The sequence below is a fragment of the Eretmochelys imbricata genome, chromosome 2 (assembly GCF_965152235.1).
Source record: "Eretmochelys imbricata isolate rEreImb1 chromosome 2, rEreImb1.hap1, whole genome shotgun sequence".
Lineage (NCBI taxonomy): Eukaryota > Metazoa > Chordata > Testudines > Cheloniidae > Eretmochelys > Eretmochelys imbricata.
The window spans coordinates 192,026,475-192,038,738 of record NC_135573.1 but is presented as its reverse complement, the minus strand read 5'-3'; the positions used below and the strand labels follow the sequence as shown (position 1 = coordinate 192,038,738).

At 42.3% G+C, this 12,264-nt stretch overlaps 1 protein-coding gene across 1 annotated transcript in view; it reads left to right on the top strand.

The window, feature by feature from the left end:
- The window catches only part of LOC144260179 (collagen alpha-4(VI) chain-like), a 56,102-nt gene that overhangs the window by 3,851 nt on the left and 39,987 nt on the right, over positions 1-12,264 (top strand). The window contains 9 exon segments of the mRNA XM_077808735.1: positions 2,793-3,416; positions 3,819-4,196; positions 4,199-4,405; positions 6,417-6,656; positions 6,659-7,021; positions 7,782-8,380; positions 8,703-8,847; positions 9,722-10,273; positions 11,267-11,824. Coding sequence (XP_077664861.1) covers positions 2,793-3,416; positions 3,819-4,196; positions 4,199-4,405; positions 6,417-6,656; positions 6,659-7,021; positions 7,782-8,380; positions 8,703-8,847; positions 9,722-10,273; positions 11,267-11,824 — 3,666 coding nt within the window.

Sequence of the window (12,264 nt, the reverse complement as noted above, 5' to 3'; positions counted from 1 at the left end):
GCTTACCTCAGGGGGCTCCCTGGAAGCGGCAACATGTCCCTTGGCTCCTAGGCGTAGGGGCAGCTCTGTGTGGCTCTGTGTGGTATGTACTGCCTCTGCGCGCAGATGCCGTCCCCGCAGCTTCCATTGGCTGCAGTTCCTGGCCAATTGGAGCTGTGGAGTTAGGGGTGGGGCAGCGTGCGGAGCCCCCTGGCCACCACTGTGCCTTGGAGCCAGAGAGACATGTCACCACTTCCGGGAGCTGCATGGAACCATGTAGGGAGGCTGCCAGCCCCGCCAACCGGACTTTTAAGGGATCGCTCAGCGTTGCTGACTGGAGCTGCCGGGGTCCCTTTTCAACTGGTCGTTCCACCTGGCAACCCTAGGTGGAAAGGAGATGGGAATTGAACATTGAATTGGGATGAGCATACTTGTGGCATTTGCTCATGGATTCAGTAATGTCAGTTTGTGTTACTGTTGGTCTTATCTCTATTGGTGTATTCCATTTCTAAATTCATTATTGTTTTATTAATTGATGACCGTTTTAACCAAAGGCCACCAAGTAACATCTGAATATTTAACAGCCATATGGTTGAGATTTTCAAAGCCAAACGAGGGATTTAGGGACACAACTCCCATTTTTCTTAATTTTAAGCCCCTATTCATCTTTGAACATCTTAACCCTAGCTCAAGGTAGGTTTTGATTCGTACAGCAACAAAAGCTCATTGAGTACGCATACATCAGCACCAGTTCATTTTGGCTCTGATCATGTTCCCATTCAAGTCAGTAGCCTAACTCTCATCCACTCCAGGATCAAACACTTTATTTCCTATAGTGAGTGAGGAAAATATGAAGATAAAATACTGTTCATAGTATTTAAAATGTAAACTTGACAACAGGAATGGGAATAGGAATATTTGCTGAGTCGGCACTGATTTGTATGAGTCCCCTCAAATTATATGTATTGGATTTGACTATTCCTGATCCAGTGAGGTTATCAGATTATCTATATTCATTCCAGTATCAATCTGTCTGCATCTGAATGCAAATGTCCATTTGGTGGATGGGAGCATTTTGAAAGATCAAGGCATGGTGAAGTACATTGCAGTCCTGTACACAGCTAGGAAACATCACATGAGCTAATGTCCTTAAATTCATTAAGATGCTTTAGAAACTTTCTTTTTCAAGACTAACAAGTTCTTTATCAGGCAGATGTTCTGTATGTTTCTCATGGCTTTATTTTCTTTTTCTCTATGGAGGCTTTCAGAATGGACAACCAGAAAACACTTCTTTTTGCAGCCAGATTCTGCTCCCCTGACCAGACAACTGGTAATACAGCATGAGCCTGCTCCTGTTCCCATTGGGGTCATCAGCAAAGCTCCCTTTGCCTTTAATGGAAGCAGGATTGGGCTTTGTGCTTCTTATCCATTCAAATATATGTAAAAAAACAACCCCCGGTGTCATTTAATTCTTTGTGTAATTCCAGACAGCTCTTGCAACATAATTTCACCAGGAGTACATTTGCATTAGGATATTAAAGACAATTTTACAGAATTAAATTTAAGGCAAATGGTTTAGTGGTGTTTCTTTTTCTTTTTGGGGTTTTTGTTTGTTTTTGGTTCAAGCGTACTGATGTTCAGTGCTTTCAAAATTTAGGGAAAAATCTTATTACTAAAAACAAATGAGCATGCAATAGCTGACAATTAGCATATTTATATTTGGGAGTAGACTCATGCCAGCTTTGCCTATTATTCCATCAACACATGCAGTTCAGATCTAGTACTGATTGCTAATTGCAAGGCTGCTTATCAACTCTAGATAAGTTATAAGCACTCCAACATTTTGACTATTGTAATCAACTCTTTAGCCCTTTTGGAAGATAGAAGAATTGAGGAAGGCAATCTGTCAGTATGCAGGCCATCTTCCTTATGTTTAACAATTCAGGGGGTCATAACCATTTTACCCTTTTGCCAGGTGGTGGTAACATGCCATTTTGGAATGACTAAAAACCCAGGGCCCTAATACGGCAAGTATTTATTGCATGACATAGTGCTTACTCCTGTTTAAGTCAATATGACTAAAGGCTTGTCTACCTGTTGGGGTAATGCATACTCTGGGGTGTGATTTCTGAAGTGCACTGGTGTGTTGCACATTATTTGGTCTGTGTGGTCCCAGCTAGTGGGCACTAAAGGTTTTCTAGTGCGTTTTATCGTAGTACTGTTTGAAACGCTTTAGAAGTCACACTGTCAGACTGTGTGCATTACCCTTCTGTGTAGACAAGCCCTTAGTCCCATGCTAATAAACACTATGCCTCGTAGTAAATGATTGTAGTATTGGGCCCATAAAACACACGTGAGTAACTTTCCCTGTGATCTAAAACTGCAGTAAGACAACACACCATCACCAAACCACAAGTGCTGGGCATTGTGGTGGAAGATGCTTAAGTACATATGTCAACAGGCATGCATGTGTATACTTTACCATCTGTTCTTGTGACCAGGCCAGATAAGTAAGTCAGGTATGTGTGAATTTCAATATCCTGTCTGTTCATAAGAATGGATCTGCAAACTCACATTGCATCATCCCTTTGCATTCTTGTGATTCCAGGAACTTGCACATCCATGACCACTGGCTTCAGTATGTAGGGTTTTCAGGCAAACGGATAGCTGGAATTTCAACAGGCAGGAGTGGTGGCTTTTTTCTGAATTTTTACTTTAAGTAGCCTTATTTTCCCCAGGAAGCAAACAAGAACTGAGATTGTAATATTAGATAATACATCCAGTAAGAACTGAAAAAAGTTATGTTTCTTCAGTCTGCAGGAAAGCTTCTGTTGCAGACATTGTATTCCTCGTGGATGGATCCTGGAGTATAGGAAAAGAGAACTTCAGAAGGATGCAAGACTTCTTGTACATCATGGTCAGCAGCTTTGATGTTGGGGAAGATAAAATCCGGATAGGTCTGATTCAGTATAGCGATGCTCCACACACTGAGTTCTTCTTGAGCACTTACAACTGCAAGGAAGCCATCTTAGAGAAGATACAAGCATTACACTACAAAGGAGGGGGCACAAAAACTGGGGAGAGCTTACGGTTCATGCTGGAGAATCACTTCGAGGAAACTGTTGGAAGTCGAAGGCAGGAAGGCGTCCCCCAGATTGCAGTGGTGATAACAGATGGGCAGGCTCAGGATAATATCCAAGAACCAGCCAAGGAAGTCAAGGATACAGGCATCACACTGTATGCCATTGGCATCAAAGATGCTAGTTTGGAGGAGCTTCGAGAGACAGCTAGTGATCCAGATGACAAGCACGTCTATGAAGTGGAAGACTTCACTGATCTGCAGGATATCTCTCATAATATGCTACAGGTGCTTTGTAGCACAGTAGAAGAGGTGAACCAAATCACCCACTTCTCCCAAGGTATGTCCACAAGCCCCTGTTCTCCTCCCCCCCCACTCTTTTCTCTTTCATATTCATAGGTGAAGTGTTTAAAACTGTGACATGCAATCAAATCGTGGGTCTTAACTTCATTGCATCTTCCCTATCCCTTTCTCTACCTCATGCAGGCACTCTGAGGAACTAACTTTGAACACACACTTACTGTGACAAGTTCCTACAGTATCTGGTTAGCTTAAAATATCCAAAATAGCACCGTGGGTTGGCAGACTCCAAACACAAACCTACTTTGTTGAATCAAAAATAAAAAATCAGTTTGAAAACCATTTAATTTTGGTTGGTAGGGGGGAAGTCAACTTATCCTTTAGGATGAAGATAGCTCACAGCTGTGAAAGAAATGAAACAACTTGCCTTTTAATTTTTTGTGTCACCTTTCTCATGTAGTTTGCACAAAAGCCACCTTGGCTGACATCGTATTTTTAGTGCCTACTTCAACAAGTATTGGCCCAGAAAACTTTCAGAAAGTGAAGAACTTCCTCTACATCCTGGTTTCAAGCCTTAATGTGAGCAGCGATCAGATCCGGGTTGGACTGGCCCAGTACAGCAATGAGACCTTCAAGGTGTTTTTGCTGAATCAATATTCACTGAAAAGTGACATTCTGGAACAGATACAGAATTTGCCATATAAGAGCGGAGGGAGTTACACAGGCACAGCTCTGGATTTTGTCAGGACAACGTATTTCACTGAGTCTGCTGGTAGCAGAGCTCTGGAAAACGTCCCCCAGGTAGTCATCCTGATCACTAATGGGGAATCCAATGATGAGGTCAAAATCCAGCCAACAAATTGAAAGCCAGAGGCATCTCTGTCTATGTGGTTGGAATCAATGTCCAGGATTCAACTGAGCTTCAGGAAATAGCCAACAAGCCTTTAAATAAATTTCTGTTTGGTATTGACAGTTCTGATTTCCTTCAAGATCTCCCCAGAAGCCTTTTGCAAACCATGTGCTTTGCAGTCGAGAGCCAGATTAAAGGTAAATAACTTGCCCTTACAATGGTGGCATTTCAGACATTTTTGGTGTACCAGTGCAACAATCCTGATTCTGATCTGACTTACACAAGTTTTACCTTGGTGTAACTCCACTGGCTTTGATGGAGTTAATCTTGATTTGGGCCCCAATTCAGGAAAGCATCTCTATTCCGGAGGGGAGCTTTAACTTGTACTTAAATTGTAGCATGTAGGTGAGTTCCATTGAAGTCAGTGGGTTTTAAGTTTATACTTGAAAGTTAAGCACATGCTTAAGGGGCTTTCCAAGATCAGGGTTTAAGTGAAATCAGGCTCAGGCTCACAGATTAGGTGAAATAGCTAAAATTCCATTTGACTAGAACTGGTTGAGAATTTTCTGATGACGTTTTTTCTTTAAATAAAATCAATATAGTTTTCAATGAAAACTTGTTATTTTCCCAACGTTTTTCATTTCGAGATTGGGGTTTCTCCACTGTCCAACACTTCTGTACTGTTTTCCAGAATTTGGAAAACAAAGTGTGTGTTTGTGTATGTGGCCAGGGGAGCAGTAACTATATTTTCACACCATTTCATAGTGTTGATTAAACAGTCAAAGGTGTGAAAAGCATTTTTTTCTCTACTTTCTCAATTCCCCTTCCTTTTTCCAAAGGGGGAAAAGGAGGGAAAGTAAAAATAAGGGGATTCCCCCCAAATTTGAAAAAACAAAAAATATTTTTTCAGTTTAAAATGAAACAATTTTTAATTTGAAATAGTATTGTGATACTAAATGAAAACTTCTGTGTCCATTTGATGTTTCCCATGGCAAATCACATTTCAGTAGGGATTTTTTTTCCTCACAAAAAATATCACAGAGGAAGATGATCAAGTTGCAAGGATACTATCCTGGGACTCAGAAAATGGTTTTATTCCCTGCTCAGCCACAGACTGCCTGTGTGACCATGGGCGAGTCATTTAGTCTCTTTGCCTCAGTTCCCTGTATTTACAATGGGGTGTTAGCATTCCCCTACCTCAGAGGAATCTTGTGAGGATAAATACATTAAAGATTGCAAGGAGCTCAGATAGTACAGTGATGGGCTCATATAAGCCCCTTAGGGTCCAGCTACACTTACAGCAGAATGTAGAGTAAAGACACTGCACTCTCAGGTAGCATGGGTATAAATAGCAATGCAGGCAGTGAAGCATGGCTTAAGCGAGTAGAAGAGGATGCCTGCATGCCTGAACCCCCAGGGTATGTATTCCACATGCCCAAGCAGCGCCTCCCATGTCTACACAGCTTTTTTTAGCAGTGCAGTGTCCCACTGCCACCCTGTGGCTGGAGCCTTTCACTGCGACAGTGAAAGCCTCCAGCAATGGAGAAGAGCTCTGGCAGAGAGGAGGCAGCGGGAAAAGGCCTTTCGCTGCAGTGTGTAGATACACACCACAGTAACAAGTGTGGATGCAGCCTGCCTTTCAATTCAGTGTGCAGCTACATATGTTGTGCCCATACTCTGCATGTTGCTGTAAGTGTAGCCTTAGCCTTAGCTAGATAAACTCCTTCAATGGAAATTATGTCTCAATAACCAAAGTAGAAGTGCAGTTTGGTCTATGGATATACAAGCTGTGATTTAACAGAACGGGAAGCCCCAGAGCATAAAGATCAGTGGCTCAATCCTTCTCCTGTAGAAGTAAATGGAAGATTCAATGTGAGCAAGTCTAGGGCCCCACATGTATAAATATAGTCAGATGTAGATTTGGTCAAAAATGGGATTTTTTTTCCCCATGGAAGTTTTCACAGGGATAGCTTCGTGGGATGCTTGTCTATTCCAGAGAGCTGCAGGAACAATGGTCATATAATGTTACTTCGTTATAATTCAGCACCATCCACGCAATAGGCTGTAGAATTCTCTATTTTAAAAGAGTAGAGAACAATGAGTGCAGTAGTTACAATTTCAGTTCTGTTTACAATTCAAATCCAGACTTGATTCCAAGTTGACAGCCACCCCTTTCACTAATTTGTCACATTTTTTCTTTCTCTTCAGCATTTACAAAGCACTATGCTGGCATTATTTTTCTCATTGACTCTTCTGTGAATATGAGGTCTTTTACCTTCGAGCAAATAAAAAATTTCATTTACCAAATTGTTGACCAGCTTGATGTTGGGACTGACAAATACAGGGTCGGCCTAGCCCAGTACAGCAGGGAAGGCCATGTGGAGTTTTTACTGAACACCTATAAGAGCAAGAAAGATATGCTCAATCACATCCAAGGATGTGTCACATTCCTGGGGGCCCTTTGCAGACAGGAAGTGCCCTGGAGTTTCTGCACAAAGTCTTTTTCAAAGAAGAGGCTGGGAGCCGAATTAGCCAAGGCACCCCCCAGTTTGCAGTGGTCATCACTTCTGCCAAATCAAAGGATGATGTCGCAGAAGCTGCAGAGGAGCTGAAAGAGATCGGAGTGAAAGTCATCTCAGTCGGTGTCCAAAATTCGGATTGGGAAGAAATGGAGGTGATAGCCACCTCTCCCTTGGTTTACCAAGTCAATGGAGTGCAGAGCATCAGTCAGCTGCACCAGGACATTACTGATGTTTTGGAAGCATCAGTTCAACAACAGTATGACTCAGCCCTAGATGCAAAAGTGCCAGCAGGTATAGTATATCACAAGAGTGAAAACAGCTGCTTGAATACATTTGTAGGAAGAGAAACTCTGTAATTCAACCATAAACAAGAGAAATATCAAATGACTAGGTAGAAGGGGGCAGAATGCAGATGTCTGAATTTAGTGCTTGCGAAAGATTGGACCGCCGAGGTAGCCACATGGCAGTAAGGATGCAGTATCTGTGTACATAAAGTTGCTAATACTTACCTGCACTGGTTATATGCAGTGAAATTCTGCTCTCAGTTACACCCAGGAGTTCCTATTATTGGTTTCAGAGGGGTGGCCCATTGTGACTAAGAGGAGGATTTTGCCCAGTGTTTTTCTGTTCACTTTTTTTTTTCTCGAGATGGGCCGTAGGAAGAAACTCCAGATTCAGATCCAAAGAAGAACTTCCCTAAAGTCCTGTGGTAGTGTGATTAAGTGTCTTGGTTTGGCTGCAAGAGAGACTCAATCTGCAAACTTCCCCATAATTTGGACAAAAGGGAGTTTAATATCCCTTTATATCTGTTTAATATCTGATTCAGACTCATTATAAAATGGGCCTGAACCATGAAGTTCAGATCTAAATCTGAACTCTCTGAAGTTTGTAGGATTTTGGAGCTGGTTTTCTCTTTCATTCCCATCTAGCTCATTATTTGTGCTGTTGGTTTCTTTTAATAAACTATCCCAATTGTATCCTTCAGTGATCCCGCAGTCTAACCTACAGTAACCTTGTTATCTTCCTTTTCCTTTGATTAGTTTGCTTTTAGTATGCTCCAGAGCATCTGTAGCAGACATTGTATTTCTTGTGGATGAATCCAGCAGAATTGGGTTAAGAAACTTCCAGCTGACCAGGACCTTTCTGCTCAAAATAGTCAATGCTCTGGATATTGGCCCAAATAATATCAGAGTTGGCTTGGTATTGTACAATGATGAACCAAGGCTAGAGTTCACCCTGGATATGTTTGAGGACAAATCAGATATCTTGAACTACCTGACAAAACTGCCATATCGAGGTGGGCGTACGTACACTGGTGCTCCCGTAGATTTCCTGAGGAAGAAGGTTTTGACTCAAGAGGCAGGTAGCAGGAAAAATCAAGGAGTACAGCAGTTAGCTGTGGTTATCACTGATGGCCAGTCTTACGATGACTTTGATGAGCCTGCTTCTAAACTGAGACATCATGGAGTTGCTGTCTACGCCGTGGGCACCAAGAATATCTCAGAGAGTAGCCAGCTGGATAAAATTGCATCGTATCCCGCAAGGAAACATGTCACCAACTTGGAATCTTTTCTGCAGCTGTCAAATATTAAATGGAAAATAAAGAAACAGCTTTGCAGTGAGATTGTGTCACAAACCTTTGTAGTCCCAGTGTGATCACGGACCCTGAAAGAAGGTAAGAGAGACATATAACATCCGGCCCAAAATCTTGCTCAGGTTCATTGATGGAAACTCAGTAACTCTATTGGCTTTCAAGGATATACTCTGAATTTGCATGAGTGTAACTGAGAGCAGACTGTGGCCCTCTATCTTTGTCAAATAAAGTATCCAGGGCCATGAATTCAGTCATATTCTTTTTACATTATCATTGAAAAATGAGACTTGTGATGATATCAGAATGTACAGCTTGGGGTGAGGAGGGGACTCCCTCCCACTCAAGAACCTTTCATGGATCTTCTCCTTATCTACACAGAGAAGGAGGGCTGAGTTCATCTGCCCTCTCACATCATCCCCCTTTGCCTTTGACCTCTTGGAAGACCCTATTTATCTCCAGAGTCCCATGCCTTGGAAGTCATGGCCAGGGGACATGCACTGTTGCCCTCCACCCACCAGCAGTGGTAAATATACAGGCATGGTGATGCAGCTGACGCAAGGATGCTGTAGGGCAGGTTTGAGGCTCACCACCAGTGAATACCACCAATGCAAGGGCCTCTCTGCCAGGCACAGAGCCAGCTCTGCAGGAGACCCTGACATTGGGGGCATATTGGGTTAGGAACAGGTGTGGGTTAGCAGCTGGGCTGTTCCTCCCCGCTAATTATTCCATGTCACTGCAACACCAAGAGGGGCTGTGGTAGGAAGGGGCACAATTTAGGTCAGCCCTCAGGGTTGGCCAAGCCTCCTCTGGGGTGCCAAACCATCGCCATCATCCTCAGAGGTACAATCAGTATCCCCTTGATCCAAGCAATGGGCCTTAGTGGTGGCTCAAAGATAATTCAACTGTGTGGGACAAGTACTGCATTGATTTACAGCTGGCTCGATCCTATTGAAAGAGTGCTTTGCTACAGTATTAGCAGCCACGTTTTAAGTTAAACAAAATTGGTTGTGTGTCCTCCTGTATACACACAAATGCACACATATATCCACATGGATCTGGGTGAATACTGATGCAGACAATAGGTTGTCAATAGCCTTGCTCTTGTTGGAGAACTTTGGCATTGCAAGTCCTGCAACACTTGTGAACACCTTGTGGCCACATGCCAAGTGCTTGGATTAAGTTATATGTGTGTACAGGGTGTAAATTAGGCAAAATTTGGCCCCATATGTTATCCTGACTCCTATGATTTTTGTCTGCCCTTGGCTTAGAAAATGTAGTAATTTTTCCAACACTAAATATTATAGCCAGCATTTATTTTGTGATTGCTATTAAACCATACTGTAGCACTGCAGTAATTGGAAGATCTTTCACCTTTCCCTTTGCTTCCTCTCAATTAGGTTGTGTAGACACAGAGGAAGCTGATATTTATTTCCTGATGGATGGGTCTGGCAGTATATTCCCAAATGACTTCCAGGACATGAAAGTATTCATGAATGAGATGATCCGCACGTTCCAGGTCAGTGCCAATGGAGTTCGCTTTGGTGTGGTTCAGTATGCAAGCACTCCTCAAACAGAACTCGTGATTAGCCAGTACGACAGTGTGAATCAGGTAAAGGAAGCAGTCCGTGTTATTCAGCAGTCAGGAGCTGGCACCAATACGGGAGATGCTTTAAGGTATATGAAAAGTCTTTTTGCAAAGGCCACCAGGGACAATGTTCCCAAGTTGCTGATAGTCATTACGGATGGTGAATCCCAGGATCAAGTGACAAAGGCAGCAGAAGAGCTGAGACAAGAAGGGATTGTTATATATGCCATTGGCGTCAGGTATGCAGTTAAAAAGGAACTGAAAGACATCGCAGGAACAGAAGAGCGAATGTTTTTTGTGAATGATTTTGATTCCTTAAAGCTCATCAAACATGATATTGTGCAGGATATCTGCTCCCCAGAAGGTAAGAGGTTTTTCTAAATCACTTCAATCGCTTAGAAAGTAGACAGCACCTGGATGTGCTCATTATAATAATTAATAGTATTTACTATTTGCATTAGCCCAGCACAGATGTGGTGCATATTGAAGATAGCTTTGCTAAATAAACAGGAATAAACAACTTCACTCTTGTGTAAATTGTCTCAGAAGACGCAACATGCTTTGCCAGATGAAATCCAGGCTGTCCTTCGCCTTCTGACACAGGGAGGGTATAATTTCGTTAACTGAACATCTCACAAAAGAAAATGAAGTCTGACACCAGAGGCTGAAATTCTTAAAGATGGCCTTATGTATGTAAAAATATATATATATTTACTATTTACAGTATGGTAGCTCTTGAAGGTTCCTACCTCATTGTGCTAGGTACTGTACAAATATAGAACAGAAAGCAGCTCCCTGCTCTGAAGTGCCTATAATCTAATGCTAGACTATTTGAGACCCTAAACAAACGCACGTTTTGAGCACTGTTGGTACAGTCCAGAACAACATGTGGCTGTAGTGCATTGCTCTTCTAAAGGAGATAGATGAAGGCTCTGATTTTGGATCCCCAAGTCTGAGCATGAGCAGGTGAGTTTGTCAAAAAAAATGAAGTACTCATTTTAGGGCCACATTACTGACTTTATCCAGAGCGGCTGTGGATCAAGGGCAGTGTATAAATCTTACGGTGCCGCATTCTGAGATGGGGGAAGGAGCCCGTGTAACAGGATGTGGTTACATATTTATACATGCCATGGTCATCAGTGGAGATGAAACTCAGTATCTTCACCATCAGAACATAAATCCTTACTATTTAGAATTTAACAGTAACTGTTAGTTGTTAGTAAACACTAGTCTTTTATTTTCCTTGAGGTCTGCTATGGAAGACACGATTTTCTGTGTAGTTTTCAGTCTGAGTGGTTGGCAAATACATTCAGGAAGAGATTCAGAATTTTGTCTTTTCTTTTCTTTTCTTTCCCAGCCTGTAAGAACATGAAAGCCGACATTATTTTGCTGGTCGACAGCTCTGAGAGTATCCACCCTGTTGATTTTCAGAAGATGAAGGATTTCATACAGCTGATTGTGAACAGGTCTGATATTGGGGCTGATAAAGTTCAGATTGGCTTGTTGCAGTTCAGTTCAGAGCCCCAGGAGGAGTTCCAACTCAACAGCTACAGCAGCAAGACTGACCTAAGGAGAGCCATTTCGGGAATCAGGCAGATTAAATCCGGAACAATGACCGGGAAAGCCCTAACTTTTGCCTCCTCTTACTTTGATGAACCCAAAGGAGGGCGACCCAGAGTAAAACAGTATCTCATAGTGATCACAGTTGGGGAGGCCCAAGATATTGTGAGAGAGCCTGCTGAGACCATTAGGGACAAAGGTATCACCATCTATGCCATTGGTGTTCTCCAGGCAAACAACTCCCAACTTGTGGAGATTGCTGGCAGTCAAGACAAAGTGTTCTTCGAGGATAACTTTGATTCCCTTACCTTTCTGGAAAAGGATATTCTCTTTGAAATTTGCAACCCGGAGGATTGTAAGTGATAGTAATAACCTGTTGTGTCTTTCTAATTGTTCTTTATTTTGTTGTGTTTACTATTAATCCTTTATAAGGTTTGATTCTTCTCTGCCCACATATTTCTAGTAGAGATCTTCAGCTTTTCTTCCATTGTGATATTAACCAATGATAGTAAAGTGAAATGCAATAGCAGAAAATAAGACCACTCTCTTTACAGACCATAGTCTCATGGTTTTCCTCAGGAGCCATATTTTATTTCTTTTCAGGCAGGTATATATTTTTCTTTTGGACAAAAAGAAATGCCCACAGCCCTCCTTTTTAGTTTTTCTTTGTGTCAAGGTTCCTCCCCCACTCTGAACTCTAGGGTACAGATGTGGGGACCTGCATGAAAAACCTCCTAAGCTTATCTTTACCAGCTTAGGTCAAAAACTTCCCCAAGGTACAAAATATTCCCCCCG